Source organism: Montipora foliosa, chromosome 7 (assembly GCF_036669935.1).
Source record: "Montipora foliosa isolate CH-2021 chromosome 7, ASM3666993v2, whole genome shotgun sequence".
NCBI lineage: Eukaryota > Metazoa > Cnidaria > Anthozoa > Scleractinia > Acroporidae > Montipora > Montipora foliosa.
In genome coordinates, this window is record NC_090875.1 from 1904075 (window position 1) to 1920413 (window position 16339).

General features: G+C 40.0%; 1 protein-coding gene and 5 non-coding genes across 6 annotated transcripts; 3 read left to right on the forward strand and 3 right to left on the reverse strand.

Moving 5' to 3' along the window:
- Positions 1-5112: 5112 nt before the first annotated feature.
- On the reverse strand, positions 5113-6602 carry LOC138009589 (histamine H2 receptor-like). Its single transcript, XM_068856651.1, has one exon. The coding sequence runs from the start codon at positions 6600-6602 to the stop codon at positions 5586-5588; it is 1017 nt and encodes a 338-aa protein (XP_068712752.1). The 3' UTR covers positions 5113-5585.
- Positions 6603-11186: 4584 nt separating this feature from the next.
- On the forward strand, positions 11187-11259 carry Trnav-cac (transfer RNA valine (anticodon CAC)). Its single transcript has one exon. It is a non-coding gene; the product is annotated as a tRNA-Val (tRNA).
- Positions 11260-11628: 369 nt separating this feature from the next.
- Positions 11629-11700, forward strand: Trnap-ugg (transfer RNA proline (anticodon UGG)). The gene has a single exon. It is a non-coding gene; the product is annotated as a tRNA-Pro (tRNA).
- Positions 11701-13522: 1822 nt separating this feature from the next.
- On the reverse strand, positions 13523-13596 carry Trnan-guu (transfer RNA asparagine (anticodon GUU)). Its single transcript has one exon. It is a non-coding gene; the product is annotated as a tRNA-Asn (tRNA).
- A 731-nt stretch (positions 13597-14327) lies between these two features.
- On the reverse strand, positions 14328-14401 carry Trnan-guu (transfer RNA asparagine (anticodon GUU)). Its single transcript has one exon. It is a non-coding gene; the product is annotated as a tRNA-Asn (tRNA).
- A 605-nt stretch (positions 14402-15006) lies between these two features.
- On the forward strand, positions 15007-15079 carry Trnav-cac (transfer RNA valine (anticodon CAC)). The gene has a single exon. It is a non-coding gene; the product is annotated as a tRNA-Val (tRNA).
- The last annotated feature ends 1260 nt before the right edge of the window (positions 15080-16339 follow it).

Here is a 16339-nt window from a genome sequence, read left to right on the forward strand (position 1 = left end):
AGAATCGAGGTTATGGTGGAGTAATAGAAGCCGAGATATCAGCCAAGAGATAGGCGATACACTACAGGAGATAAGGAACGGGGACTTTGGATGTATCTCATCTATTCGAATTTTCGCCATTTTCCGAAGTTTACCAGTAGTTGAAGTTCACAGTAACTGGACAATTTGTGTTAACTATTTGCGCATTCCACGGATATGCCCTTGTAGGCGTCTTGTTGACATCTAGTTTTGAGAAATGGCGGGCTTTTAGTTTGTTCACAGTTTCAGCCCCGAAATAGTACAATTCTGGCGACGAGGATGGCGCTTGTAGGCCAAATGGGAGAGTATGTGGATGGCAAAGAAGATATTGCAAGCTATATCGAACATATAGAATTATATTTTGCCGCGAATTCTATCGAAAAGGACAATGAATGCTTGCTGCGGTTGGAACCGATGCATGTGGAGTTCTTCGCAATTTGCTGGCATCCCAGCGACCGAAAAATAAGACTTTATTGACGAGCTAAAAAAAGTTTTGATTGATCATTACTCATTAACCTATTTTGATAGCGGAACGTTCTAAATTTCATTGTCGCAACCAGCTTGAGAGCGAATCGGTTGCTCAGTTTGTGGTGGAGTTATAGCGGCTAGCATTGAAGTGTGAATCCGGAGTTTTTCTTGAAGAAGCGTTACAGGACCGACTTGTTTGTGGACTCAAAAACATGCAAATCCAGAAGAAGTTGTTAGCGGAGAGGGAATTGACATTCAAGAAAGCATTTGAGACAGCACAATCCATGGAGTTAGCTAACAAAGAAGATGTTCGTGACGTCATCACGACCGGAGACGAGTCAGTAAACAAGGTCGGCAAAGTTGCCACACCAAGGCATCCACAAGGGGAATCGGTTAGTTGTTTTCGTTGTGGTCAAAAGCATGCTTTGGCGGAGTGCTGGTGCAAGGCTGCTCAGTGTTACAGATGCAAACTAGACCCTCCGTGAGGGTACACTGGGTTGCCTGGCTAATTTGCATGACGATTTGAAAACCAACATGGCCGCTATCGTGAATAAGGCCTATTTCATAACAAAAACTTCGCAAGGAAGACTCGCTTTGAAGAGAAGGCAGTCATGAACTCGAAAATGGCCTATTCTCCAGTTAAGTTACGTGCGAGGACCAACCTCTACATTTCGTTTTAAACTACAGTCGGACCTCTATTAAGGTGGCCAAACACAGTTTTCGCACGCGCTCTTGCTAACGCGATACAGCGCGCGCGCAAGGATTGCAAAAAAATATACATGGCTTCATTATTTGCTCAATGCTTCCGCTATCTGTATTGTTTTTCCCCATAATTGAACCAAGTGTTTTGATGCTTGTAGTCTTTTACGAGAAATGTATGTTAGAAAAGGTAACTATGCAAAGAACTTTTTTTGGTTATTGAAAGAACCCAGTTAAATGCAGTGCATGCGTAGTAAGTTAAAAAATTGCGATTGAATGCGGAATAGCTTTCTCGGAAATACGCCTATTTCTCGAGAACCTCTCGTTAGAATTTAACGAAATTTGCCACGAAAATACTTTAGGAAATACGTAACTGGAGTATTGAAAAAAATTTGAACTTTAACAGAGGAAATCCTAGATATTCCAGTTAACCTTCAACAAGGGATAATTAAAGATCTCTCTGTCAAATTATTATTAAAATAGTGTTAACTTGTGAGGATCTTTACAAGCTTGTTGCATGCATATTATAAAGAAAATCTAATGCCAGACTCTGCAAATAAACAGAACCGATTTTAAAGGCCTGTCTATATTTATTCATGTTGCCATGGCAACGGCATGTACGTCAGCTTAACTATCAAAAAACCGAAGTTCGTGTTGTTAACTTGTTTGCTACCATTTTTGGCTACCAAAGGATCAAGGGTTTTAGAGAAAAAAGTAAATGAAACATAGGTATCAAAAACTGTGTTCAGCCACCTTAAGGGGCCACCCTCGGGACTTGAAAACTGGCCGCTTAATGGAGGTTGGCCGTTTAACAGAGGTACAATATAAACTGGGCAGAAATGGCAGTCAGCCTAGTTTTTTTTCTTGTACTGTATTTAGCAAAACGCTTGTTTAAAACTGAACATGTGTGAAGATAAATGCAAAAATCATTGAAACAAAGTCCAATGATACCGTGCAAAGTTCTGTTGCTCTAACACGGAGAGCATGTAGTCGATATAGAGTATTTTTTAGTGTTGAGTATGTATAGGAAAACATGTACATGTTCAGTTAATTTATGTAACAAAACATCAAGTTTCTTAGGCCTTTTTTGCATCAAAAATCTATTAAATTTTAACTTAAAAGATATTATTTAAAACTATATCTAAAATAATCAGTCACTGCTCTTGTCGTTGTGGAGCTCGGAGTTGTAACGAGGCGATCAAGTCATTTCCCTTTCCGATAGATTAAATTGGAGATGAAATTGCAGTTCTTGTTGTTATTAGTTATCACTTTCATATTATCTGTCACCATTTCGACTGAAAAGATATTCGCTGGCCGCTTCTTGGAGGTAAAAAAAAAAATAAATACGAAACCTGCAACAGCAAAAAGGTGCTTGCAGCCGCTAAATAGAGGTGGCTGTTAAAAGAGGTATCGAATACAGTACTTCACTGAAAGATTATTCGGGACTTTTGGAAAGGGGCCGCTTAATAGAGGTCCGACTGTATTTTATCTTTGTCACGGGGCATTACATTTGCAATCTCGTCCTCAGAGCCCACGTGTCTTTTGGTCAGCGCCAAGACACGAAGCTCTGGAATAATCAATTTTCAGAACTGTGTTGATTCGCTAATTGATTTATCAAACTGCTCGTGCGTAAACTACCGAGTGTGAAATAGCTTGTAATTTGCGAATATGGCTAAAAATCTCCAACTAAACTTGTAAACACGAAGAATGAGTCTAATGATCGCCCCATTTCACTTCTCGGTGAGACCGGAACTCCCAAAATCTTGAAGTTCCGGAAATTGATTATTCCAGAGATCCGTGTCTTGGCGCTGACCAAAAGACACGTAGGCTCTGGAAACGAGATTGTTACATTTGCATCTGAACATCCAAGGCGCATGGCATTGATCCCGCAGACCAGCGGGACCTTTAATCTAATTATAAGAAGGACTACGATGAGGTAAGTGGCTTCCCAGGTGTCCTTGCAGGTCCATGGATAAGGCATCTGACCACCACTGAGGGAGAGAGGGGAGGAGAGGGAGAGAGACTTCATTTACACACAATTAAAAATTTAATTTAAGCTTCAAAGCTTGTGGGTCTGTAGTTTTTCAGTTGCTCTTGCGCCCGATTCCAAGCAACTGCAATAAGCAAAAAAAAAGAACACTTACCCTGTCCCAACGAGGTAAGTGACAATGACTGGGCCTACAATGGCAACGCGGAGAGGAAAATATAGCATGAATGTGAATTTTTCGTAATTGTGATCTTTCCAGTACAGTGTCTAAACATATCGTTACTTATTAGGATTTGAAGTCACTTTTTATTAATAAATGTTATTTCAAAGGGAGAAAGTGGGCGCTAAAATGGGTGCTATTCGAGTTTTAGTTATCGTTGTTTACACCTTCGGCCTCTTGTAATGATCTCTTTTCTTAAACAAGATTTTTCCAAAATAATGCATTAAGTTTTCAGATTTCATCTTTGGCAGATTGCCTGTTAAAATTACAACTGAGATAAAGGTTTTCTTTTTCTACATGTTTTTCTAAACCTTGATTTTGCTTTAAGTGAAACATAGGGGAAAAATTCAAAATAATTTTAACTGAGCAACACTTTTGATTCACACTGATCTTTTACCCGAGTTCTTGTGTCATACAATTTCCGGATCTGTAACTGAAAATTTGAATACGCTGAATTATATGCCTCTTTACCTTGACCGCTTTTGTTCCACGTTCTAGAAACACTTAACCCACTACGGACGGCAGAACAAGTATTGGTGGTTCCCACATCGATAACTTACCTTTAGGGAACAGGTGCATCACGTATTAAGTGGTCACTGTAATAAAGCCATCCGCTTGAAATACTGAGTAAGTCGTTAAGCTGTCAGGTTTTATTGTGTTGGGTTTTTAGTGGAAAGTGGTGTAGAAAGTTTTAACGTAAAAAACAATATAATACCACAGGGAGCAGAGGAGTCCCATTTGACAGATTTGACCGTTTTTCCAGTTAAATTCACCGCACAATTGCAGCGCGATTTGAATCACCGTACGTGATCAAACTACATACAAATCCGTGAAGGGGTAGTTTCTAAAGAAACTGTGGTGCTGCGTCGGTGGGGAAGTAGTATACAAAAATTTGGTTTTATCAACGGAGTTGATAATGTAAATTGGCCACCGTACAGAGATTCTAAAAGCTGACGTTTCGAGCGTTAGCCCTTCGTCAGAGCGAATCCATTCGTCAGAGCCCTTCGCTCTGACGAAGGGCCCTTCGCTCTGAGCCCTTCGCTCTGACGAAGGGCTAACGCTCGAAACGTCAGCTTTTAGAATCTCTGTACGGTGGCCAATTTACATTATCAACTCCGTTGATAAAACCAAATTTTTGTATACATACAAATCCTATTCGCGAAATGAAAGCAGCGTACAGTAATGAGTGCGAGCTTGTCACTAGTGGTGCCTAGAAGTCACTAACAGTGTAGAAATAGTTTTTTTGTACTCTCAGCACTTCGTGCGGAAAGCTTGGCTTGGGCGACGAAAAATTGACGCTGATAGGATTTCAACCGTAACACGATCGTTTGTTTGTAGTTTGATCACGTACAGTGTACTGTAATTCAAATCAACAAGATCGATTCGCGCTGCAATTGTACGGTGAATTTACCTGAAAAAACGGTCAAATAGGACTCCTCAGGTCCCTGTGCTCTAACTTAACACTTTATTGCACTGAGGGTGTGAAATAAACTTATAAAAGAAATCTTCGAGAAAACTTCCAACGTTGGTTCAATTTGGTTTAATTTATGTGGTAAAATACCGAAATCACCATCCGTTCGAAAACTGACGCTAACACCTAACGAGTTACTTTTCGTATCGTCCGCCGGGAAAGAGAGTTAAAGTAATCTAAAAAAAACTTTTAAAGAAAGCGCCCAATGGTTCAATCCCGGTTTAATTCAGTTCGTAAAATACTGACATTGTTATGTTGTAATATTTAACAACGAATTATTTCTCGTATCGTTCGCCGTGAAAGGGAAACGACGTAAGCTCCCAAAAAAAGTAAAGAAAGAAAAAGTTCAACTGTTTAGTTTGGTTGAATTTACGTTAAAAAATAGTAACAAATTCTGTCGACATGGAAGCAATATGTAGCAAGGAGTTACTTTAGTTGGATTGTTAAGTTTTGAGTTGGTCAAATTTACATTGATTTTTGCGCATCCTGTGGCCTCCATGTCAAACTGATTGTAACTCTTCTCTGGATGTTAACCTCAGCCCATTCAGTGAGATTGATTATGCGTATTTCTGACTCGAGGGTTTGTCCCTGGGGCAACTCTACACAAGTCTGTCGTCATATGAGGCATTTATATCCTGCTAAAGGTACTTCAGTTCCTTCCTTATCATAAAGTATGTCCTATTAATCTTTTAACCTTTGTGATCAAGAAATCTCCCTATTTGTTACAGAACAGTGCTGGGAGCGTCTTTCTTGTGGTTTATTTGTACCTCAATAATCGAGTTCATGGTGATTTGTTCATATCGCTCGTTCTTCTCTTTGCAACACGGAAGCACGTGATACAATTCCGCGCGAAAGTCTTGTTTTAGGAGTGTATACAGCATCGGGTTAATAAATGAGGTAGAGAATCGCAAAAAGTCGAACACCATAAGCCATTTGCCAGGAATGACATAGAAATCTTCTTTGCTGAGATAATCCTGGAGGAGTCCAATGTACCAAGTCGACCAACAACCAGAGAAGATACCGAGCATTAGGGCGAAAATAGTAATTGCTCGTTTTTCGGCGGCTAAGTGTTTTCCTCTTAGGCCTCGACGGGACAGTTGTATCCTGTTGAGTTTTCTGATCTGCGTTGCTTGGCGGTGTATCACTTTGAACATCCGAACGTAAAAGAAGATCATAAGCACCAAAGGAAGGAGCAGACACATGACAATACCTAAAATATTGTAAACAAGACCCCAGCGCAATTTGGTGTGGTTTCTCGAGGTGAAATGATCAAATTCCTGCCAGGCGAGTTGGATGACCGCCACGAAAAGGGAAAAAACCCAAACACAGCTTATGAGAATAAAAGTTCTTTTCTTGGTCACAGTCGACATATATATGAAAGGGTATATCACTGATACGTATCGCTCTCCTGTTATGATAAGAATATGCAAGATTGTTGAAACAGCAATAAACCTGTAGACTGCTGCAGAAGTTATGCAAAGTCCAGAAAAACGTTGATCACCGACAAGTGCATTGCACGCAATACTCATGGGAATTCCTAACAATCCCATCATAAAATCAGATACACTCAAACTAACAAGAAGTAAGTTGGTTTTGGTGCGAAGAGGGCGTCTTCGCACAAATAAAACAAGAACTAAGATGTTAATGGCGATAATAAAGAAACTGAGGACGATTAAACAAGAGTCGAAGCCGATGTCGAAGTAGCTGATGTGTTGTTCTGTTGAGGAATTGTTAGCCATTGTCATCTCCTTTACCCGTCTTTTTTCTTGGGGTTTACACTCCCGTTAAGGCAGCCTGACCAGCAGAAAGAATGACTCCATCTGCTATCATTAGTTTTCTGTGTCCAATCCTTGAGCATTATGCAAATGTCATTTTTTTTTTGACATATGCTATTTAGGATGAACAATGCTCACTTGTACTTGTAACCGGTTGCGAGAAAAGAAAGTTCATTTATATTACCGATATAAGCCTTACCCACTCAGAAAGGGGAAAATGCTCATTCAGTGAGTATCAATATTCGTTGAGTTCTGTGCTTTCTACGGTAAAAGGACAAAATGATGAATTAACATGTACCGTTTAAATATAAGGGCTGGATGTAAGATCAATGCAAGTGCCAAAAGATTATCAAGTAAGCTATACAATACAATACAATAACTTTATTTGACTTCGAATTTTACATAGCAAAATTAAAATGCCAATATCTCCGAAGAAAATGATAGAGATATTCAAGACCCTCTAATCTCTCAATAATTTGTTCAATGCTAACGGAAAATTTGAACGTTCAAATGCCACCAAATTTATCTCTAAGTTAACAATTAGATCCAATTTATATTGGCATACAAATCTTTTTCGTCATCTGTGTCGTATGAAATTGTGGAAAGCAGATATCCATACTCAAGAATCAAATACAAAAGCTGTTCATATCTGTTTAAAGGCGTTTCTTTCCATCGCTGCATTGGATACGGCATTTAAAGTATTCATTTCAATTGTCAGTTTCGTGAGCAATTACGGCAAAGAAAAAAAAAACCCAAGTGAAAAAGGAAAATTTTAAGCCCTATTTACACGAGCAATTTCCGTTGAGTACTTACGAAAAGCTGGTCCCAGTCTCTTGTCGAGCGAAAAACAAAATGGCGTCCGTCAAAACAAGAGACTGGGCACTAAAAATCAGTAATATCCTTGTCACATTCTCCTTGTTGTCCGTCTACACAAGCAAATTTCTGACTTGACAATATTTCCTTGTCAAGGAAAAGCTAGCACGCCAGATTTTCCTTGACAAGGAAAATTTGTCCACTATTCCCCATCTACACGAGCAATTTTTCCTTGTCAAGGAAAACTTGTCAAGGAAAAATTGCTCGTGTAAATGGGGCTTAATAGGGACAGTCTCCTTTGCCTAGCGTTAGCCTTAGGGTGCGTTTTTTGGGAAAATCCGAAAACGAATTCTTGAATCCAAAAACGGATTTTGAGTATTTTTTTCGAAATCCAAACACGGATCATTAATCCAAAACTAGTATCCACACTTGAGAAGGATACTTCGGATCAATTTTGAGATTCACAACGTCTACGGAAGGTTGTTGTTGCCATCCGAGTTGTTGAAAATCCGACAACAAAGTTGTAAAAATCCGACATCCGACTTGTAAAAATGCGACATCCAAATTGTGAAAATTTGACATCTGACTTGTAAAAAATCCGAAACTCTAACATCCGGCGGGTTGCAGCAGGATTCTAGAAGCTCGGTCTCCCTTGTTTGGGTTTTGTGGTTACAGATCGATAATTATGAAACCTTCAATTCACAGTTGCGCTTTAACGAGTCTGTCCTTGAGAGAATTTCTTTTTCTTGTATTAAATGTAACAAGACGCTCTAAAAAGGCGTACACTGTGTTGCCTTTGGTACGTGTTACACAAAAACAGAAGGCAGTGAATTGGGTGGTATTGAACTGCAGGGTGCCAGTTTTTAAAGTGGGGGGTCATTAAGACCATTTGAGGGTCACCCACATGTCGCGCGAGCAGAGGCCCTTTGGCTCACACGTTCACACCTTTAATTATTTTGTAATATCCTGTCCCATTTTGACGTCTTTTAGTTTTTTAAGCTTTGGTAATAAATTCAGTTTAAAGAAAAAAACATTGTTTTTAGATATAGCTCTGAATTGAATTCTCATCGAAAGATTAATGACAATCGATCGTAAAAAGACGAAGATTTCTGCGGTCTCTGACTTTTATGATGTTTTGTCAAAAGGATCACCTTGTGTCAACTGAATGAACTACGGGAAAGCATGTTAATCGTTCGTCGTTTTCAGAGTAAAACAACGTCTTTGGTGTTTTAATTGTCTTGTAATATTAAACTGAATATTTATATTTCATCAGTCGGGTCTGAAAGCCCTCTTTGTCGGGTTCCTGAGGACGTATCTATTTTGACTAAAATGGAAACTATTTCTAAAAGCTTATTCTACGCAAAAAGTAGGTTCTGGAGGTAAGTTTGAGAGTGGAAATCAAGTTTACGGCAGACAAGAATAACATGGTTACGGATATTTATATTTAATTAAGTTAACAGAACAGAAAGACGCTTACCTCATTTTGACACGAAAATGCTTTACTAATGCCATAAAAACTATCCAGTTAAGCTCGCATATTACACAACATGATGAACTCATAAAGGCCACCTTTTCTAGCGAAATATTTTTTGAAACAAACAACATATTTGCTATTAGAGGCAAAAAACCTGAAAAATCCTTCCTATTTCATTACGTGCGTAAGACAAGAAACTCAATCGTGTCAAATTACACTCCGTGTCAAAAACGCAACTAAATAAATTTCCCACCAGTTTTCAGCATCAAACCCTTTACTAAAAAACCCTTTACTTGAATTGTCAAGCAAAAAATGGGCATTAAGCTTTCCTTCAAATAGTTTTTGACTAACACGAATTAGTGAAATTTCCAATTGTTACCGGAAGACCGTGCAGATCCAAGTTGTTCAATTCCTTCTCTGTCTTTGTTAAACCCATAAGTTACCAGAGGTTTTTCCATTTGGTTTCAGTGTTCTACATAACAGCACACTTGGTAAAATATTAGAAATACAGCTCACTTTGATTTCGGCTCGACGGCGATGGATTATTGTCGAAGTCCATGACTCGCCGCTTTTAAGATTCCAGATATATTTGTCTTGTTTATCCAATTGACATTCCATTCTTGAGCTCCATAAGGGTATATTTTGTTTAAAGATGCACTAAAACGCCACGCGCGTTACAATGACTTTCGACGCCATCGCAGGTTTAATAATTAAATGTTCTCCTGTGTGCACCAGGGAAATAGACGCATTACCCCAGCCCCCTCAAACCTATCAAAATACGCACAGAAGACTGCGTCCGTTTTGTTTTTTCCTTTCATCGGGATCTTGTGCTGCTGCATTAGATTAGGAATACGTTTTCACAGTTTATAGCCACTTCTAATGAAAAGGGTGTTTTTTAGTGGTTTTTCGTATCTGGCATTAGCACTTCTTTTCATAAGATTCTAAACCTTTAAGTGTTATTCATGGTCCTAGGATGTAATCAGGATTTTCGCGCTAGTCTTGACTTTATTTTAAGTGCCTATTGTTTTCCAGAAAAATTGATGTTTTGGGTAGCCTTGCTCTTTAAGGTGGGCTATGAATCGAGATAATGCGTACTCAAATGTTGTATTTCAAGAGTCTGTTCGGAGGAGCTTAATGGCCTCTCCTTGATAAATGCCTCCTTGGCACCTGGTGGGTGACAAGAGGTAAAAATGAGTGTGATGGATGGTTTCAGTCGGCTTGTGATATGTCTTAATTGGGAGCTTAAGCACGCGCGTTTTTCAGACGCAGAAGGCAACCGGAAGTGAGCTGTTTTCCCCTTTAACTTGTTTACACACAATCACATTTACATTGCTAAGATCTTTTCCCCAGTAGAAATGATTAGTATAAAATTCTGGGAGACACCACTGTCCAGAAACGCGAAATGTTCTATTCCGGTTGCCGTCCACGTCTCAAAAAACTCCGGGTCAAAACGTGCAAGCTAACATCGTAAATAAATTCGTTTTCGAATCATTCTCCTTGTATACTGTCGTGCCTAGGAAAGTGTTCTCCTTCTGTGCCAATTTTACAGTTGCGTAGAAAACCTTAGCTTACGCAATGAACAGGTTGATTTCCTATTTCTTGACTTACTTCCAATAGTGAGTTTCGGATTTCCACAACTCGAATGACGGATTTTCAACAAGTCGGATATCAGATTTTTACAACTTTGTTGTCGGATTTTCAAATCTTTGTTTTCGGATTTAAAATGAGCTTTCTAAATTCTTGAAGCCATTTTCAATTTGTCCTTTTCAGACATGAAAGTAGCAGTGTTGACAAAAAGAACAACCAGTCCAGAACCTGTTGTTAACGATTCTTTGATTTCCTTCTACTCATGCCTCACTTGCTTCGTTATTTCCAACAGTTGTCGACAAAACAATCAGCCCACAATGTCTTTGAAGAAATTTTTAACGTTCCTTTGACTTTGATCCACTAATGGTAACCGTTGAGAGCATTTATTCTGTGCAACTTAGTTACACTCCAGTATCTTAATGTTCCATTTTGTGACTGCTCTATTCCGCAGTATCTTCGAGTTTCACGCACACCAAAGACAAAGAATTTTTAAAAGCAAGCCTGATTTTAAATACGCTCTTCGCAAGGCCTGAATTTCCTCATTCTTAAAAGAAAAGCCTTACATCAGAAGAGTGCACTTGTGAAGTTTGGATTAATTGAGAGCACAGTGATCCTTTTTAATTTCATACTCCTTAACAATGCGCAAATCTTTTACCACTTGTAAAGTCGAGCTTGTTTTCGTAGTGTAGTGGTCATCACGTCCGCCTCACACGCGGAAGATCGCAGGTTCAATTCCTGCCGAAAACAAAATGCATTTTTAAGGAACCTATACATGTACCTGAAGCCAAACGACCATAACTCGAGGTTTCTTATTTGAAGTCTGCTACACCTTGTTTATTCCAGCCCAACTACCTGCAGTCCCGCATTCTCCAAAGTCCATTGATCATCTGTTTTCAAATCGAAGAAAGAAACCCTTCCACTGGTCGTAATGTGGTGTGCTATGTCTGAATTGTCTCATTTGTTAATGACCACGTGACTGAAGTAGCTGTGTTGAGGCAATTCGCGTTTAACGGGTACCGATGGTCAGACCCAGACGGACAGAAGGAAAGTGCATTTTGCAACTCCCGCTCTAGTAATTTGCAACACAGAGGGCGTGACGGCAGCTTTCTCTGCAACGGCCTGTTGGTCTAGTGGCGTGATTCTCGCTTTGGGTGCGAGAGGTCCCGGGTTCGACTCCCGGACAGGCCCTTATATACCCAACAATGTTCATAGATCAACAACTTCCGGTCATTATCACGCCCCAACATACGGGACAACCTTCTTTTGCCATTGGAGGTAAACGTATCAAATTTATTCATCAATTGCAAATCTTGGCCAATTCGTCTCACCCTTGCGCATGATTAGTACATTAAAGCCACAAACGTGTCACACCTATCGTATAAACTCTTGTTCTTAGGCCATCGTAGCCTGATTAAGAAAATAACACAAACAGCGCTGATAAACATTGTATTCCAACGCATTTTTATAAAACTTGACGTTTCGTATGTGTATGTGTATGTGTGTTGACTAGCATACGAAACGTCAAGTTTTATAAAAATACGTTGGAATACAATGTTTATCACCGCTGTTTGTGTCACACCTAACCTCCCGTTGTTGTTCATGATCCAATTAAAGTGGTACTACGACCAAAAAAACCATTCTTTTTTTCTTTGGATTTTAAAACTATGTTAACTAAACACCAACAGACCCAAGTTTTAAGTTCTGATTTTAAAAAGATACCTGTTTATTTTAACTGGAATTTTCTTATTTATTGGTCCGCCATTACTAACTTTAAAATCTTGAGAGAGCTGGGTCGAGGAGAAAATGACGTCAAAGACTCACTAGTTTAAGAATGCAATGCGTGTGTACGCGGCCGAATTAATATGCAGCACGGGAGTTTCGGGCTTTCAGACTTTTAAACCCGTGTTTTACATATGTAATAAATTGCGTTTACACGCTGAAATTTTCAGCTAGTGAGTAAATGACGTCATTTTCTCTAGATCCAACCCTCTGAGGTCCAATCGGCCAGTTTTGAACGTGAGTAATGGCGGACCGTCAAATCCAAAACTTACACTCAAAATAAACAGCCTTTGGATAAAACTCAAAGCTCAAAATTTTGCCAGTTAGGTGTTAAGCAAACACGCTTTCAAAATCTGAAGAAAAAAAGGAAATGATATTTTGATCATACTACCACTTTAAGAAACTTGAAGCAAGCATAGGATGGTCACTTTCTGGTCGAGTTGTCCTCTAAACGGTAGAGCTGGATGACATGAAACTCTCGTACTCATAAGATCAAGCGTTCACAAGTGGTCTTGTGACATTTCCATAGCTGGTCGATGGTGTCACTCTTGTGCCTACTCCTTAGCATTCTTCCAACTTGATGCTCTCTTCAATAATATATCTGATCACAGAAGACGAGGTGTCGAGGCAAAAACAGAGGATGGAAATGAGAAGCTCAAGGCTATCGCGGTGGCTAACATTTAAGTGCAAATCGCATAATTATCACTTACCCAGCATGGTTTCGGGAAACGAGGAATATATAGCGCCCACTTCGTATGCGAGAGGTACCGGGATCGAAACCGAAATCTCCACAGACAGGCTGTTGTATTGTTACCAAGTTTAATCATGTCTTGTCTGCGAGTCTTTTCTTGGAATGAAGAGCAGTTTATCCGCTGTAAACTTCTAAACAAGGTCTCTATTCGTTCAACGATGGGAACTCCTGTTCACCTGGAGAGTGTAAAATCACTGGGACATTCATGGCAAGTGAGAGAAATGGAGCCCCATGGCGGGATGAGCTCCACCTGTTGATTTTTCAGGAAACGTGGATTCCTACATTTTTGTAAAGCTGTTAGTGTTGCCCGAAAACGCCCCTAATCCACTCTACAGATCAATAAAAATCGCTTTCAAGGCAAAGACCTCACACATAGACTCGCTTTGACGAAGGTGACGAAGTGATCTTCCGATTGGCCTATTAGTCATGGCCAACCTTGACTCGTTTGCCTACAACTGGCCTATGCCAATCAAAACTAAGCGTCCCTGGGTGGGCTTGAACCACCAACCTTTCGGTTAACAGCCGAACGCGCTAACCGATTGCGCCACAGAGACAGGTCTGACCGTTTGGTCGACGACAAGATTGGACAAACGTCCACTCAATCTTGACCACGACTCTGCGATGAGCTTTCTAAATTCTTGCGGCCATTTTCAATTTGTCATTTTAAGACATGAAAGTAGCAGTGTTGACAAAAAGAACAACCAGTCCAGAACCTGTTGTTAACGATTCTTTGATATCCTTCTACTCATGCCTCACTTGCTTCGTTATTTCCAACAGTTGTCGACAAAACAATCAGCCCACAATTTCTTTGAAGAAATTTTTAACGTTCCTTTGACTTTGATCCACTAATGGTAACCGTTGAGAGCATATATTCCGTGCAGTTACACTCCAGTATCTTAATGTTCCATTTTCTGACTGCTCTATTCCGCAGTATCTTCGAGTTTCACACACACCAAAGACAAAGAATTTTTAAAAGCAAGCCTGATTTTAAATACGCTCTTCGCAAGGCCTGAATTTCCTCATTCTTAAAAGAAAAGCCTTACATCAGAAGAGTGCACTTGTGAAGTTTGGATTAATTGAGAGCACAGTGATCCTTTTTAATTTTATACTCCTTAACAATGCGCAAATCTTTTACCTTTCATAAAGTCGAGCTTGTTTTCGTAGTGTAGTGTAGTGGTTAGACTCGCTTTGACGAAGGTGACGAAGTGATCTTCCGATTTGCCTATTAGTCATGGCCAACCTTGACTCGTTCTCCTACAACTGGCCTATGCCAATCAAAACTAAGCGTCCCTGGGTGGGCTTGAACCACCAACCTTTCGGTTAACAGCCGAACGCGCTAACCGATTGCGCCACAGAAACAGGTCTGACCGTTTGGTCGACGACAAGATTGGACAAACGTCCACTCAATCTTGACCAGGACTCTGCGATGAGCTTTCTAAATTCTTGCGGCCATTTTCAATTTGTCATTTTAAGACATGAAAGTAGCAGTGTTGACAAAAAGAAAAATCAGTCCAGAACCTGTTGTTAACGATTCTTTGATATCCTTCTACTCATGCCTCACTTGCTTCGTTATTTCCAACAGTTGTCGACAAAACAATCAGCCCACAATGTCTTTGAAGAAATTTTTAACGGTCCTTTGACTTTGATCCACTAATGGTAACCGTTGAGAGCATTTATTCTGTGCAACTTAGTTACACTCCAGTATCTTAATCTTCCCTTTTGTGACTGCTCTATTCCGCAGTATCTTCGAGTTTCACACACACCAAAGACAAAGAATTTTTAAAAGCAAGCCTGATTTTAAATACGCTCTTCGCAAGGCCTGAATTTCCTCATTCTTAAAAGAAAAGCCTTACATCAGAAGAGTGCACTTGTGAAGTTTGGATTAATTGAGAGCACAGTGATCCTTTTTAATTTCATACTCCTTAACAATGCGCAAATCTTTTACCTTTCACATAGTCGAGCTTGTTTTCGTAGTGTAGTGGTTATCACGTCCGCCTCACACGCGGAAGGTCGCAGGTTCAAGTCCTGCCGAAAACAAAATGCATTTTTAAGGAACCTATACCTGAAGCCAAACGACCATAACTCGAGGTTTCTTATTTGAAGTCTGCTACACCTTGTTTATTCCAGCCAAACTACCTGCAGTCCCGCATCCTCCAAAGTCCATTGATCATCTGTTTTCAAATCGAAGAAAGAAACCCAATGTTCATAGATCAACAACTTTCGGTCATTATCACGCCCCAACATACGGGACACTCTTCTTTTGCCATTGGAGGTAAACGTATCAAATTTATTCATCAATTGGAAAGCTTGGCCAATTCGTCTCACCCTTGCGCATGATTAGTACATTAAAGCCACAAACGTGTCACACCTATCGTATAAACTCTTGTTCTTAGGCCATCGTAGCTTGATTAAGAAAATAACACAAACAGCGCTGATAAACATTGTATTCCAACGCATTTTCATAAAACTTGACGTTTCGTATGTGTATGTGTATGTGTGTTGACTAGCATACGAAACGTCAAGTTTTATAAAAATGCGTTGGAATACAATGTTTCTCACCGCTGTTTGTGTCACACCTAACTTCCCGTTGTTGTTCATGATCCAATTAAGAAACTTGAAGGAAGCATAGGATGGTCACTTTCTGGTCGAGTTGTCTTCTAAACCGTAGAGCTGGATGACATGAAACTCTCGTACTCATAAGATCAAGCGTTCACAAGTGGTCTTGTGACATTTCCATAGCTGGTCGATGGTGTTACTCTTGTGCTTACTCCTTAGCTTTCTTCCAACTTGATGCTCTCTTCAATAATATATCTGATCACAGAAGACGAGGTGTCGAGGCAAAAACAGAGGATGGAAATGAGAAGCTCAAGGCTATCGCGGTGGCTAACATTTAAGTGCAAATCGCATAATTATCACTTATCCAGCATGGTTTCGGGAAACGAGGAATATATAGCGCCCACTTCGTATGCGAGAGGTACCGGGATCAAAACCGAAATCTCCACAGACAGGCTGTTGTATTGTTACCAAGTTTAATCATGTCTTGTCTGCGAGTCTTTTCTTGGAATGAAGAGCAGTTTATCCGCTGTAAACTTCTAAACAAGGTCTCTATTCGTTCAACGATGGGAACTCCTGTTCACCTGGAGAGTGTAAAATCACTGGGACATTCATGGCAAGTGAGAGAAATGGAGCCCCATGGCGGGATGAGCTCCACCTGTTGATTTTTCAGGAAACGTGGATTCCTACATTTTTGTAAAGCTGTTAGTGTTGCCCGGAAACGCCCCTAATCCACTCTACAGA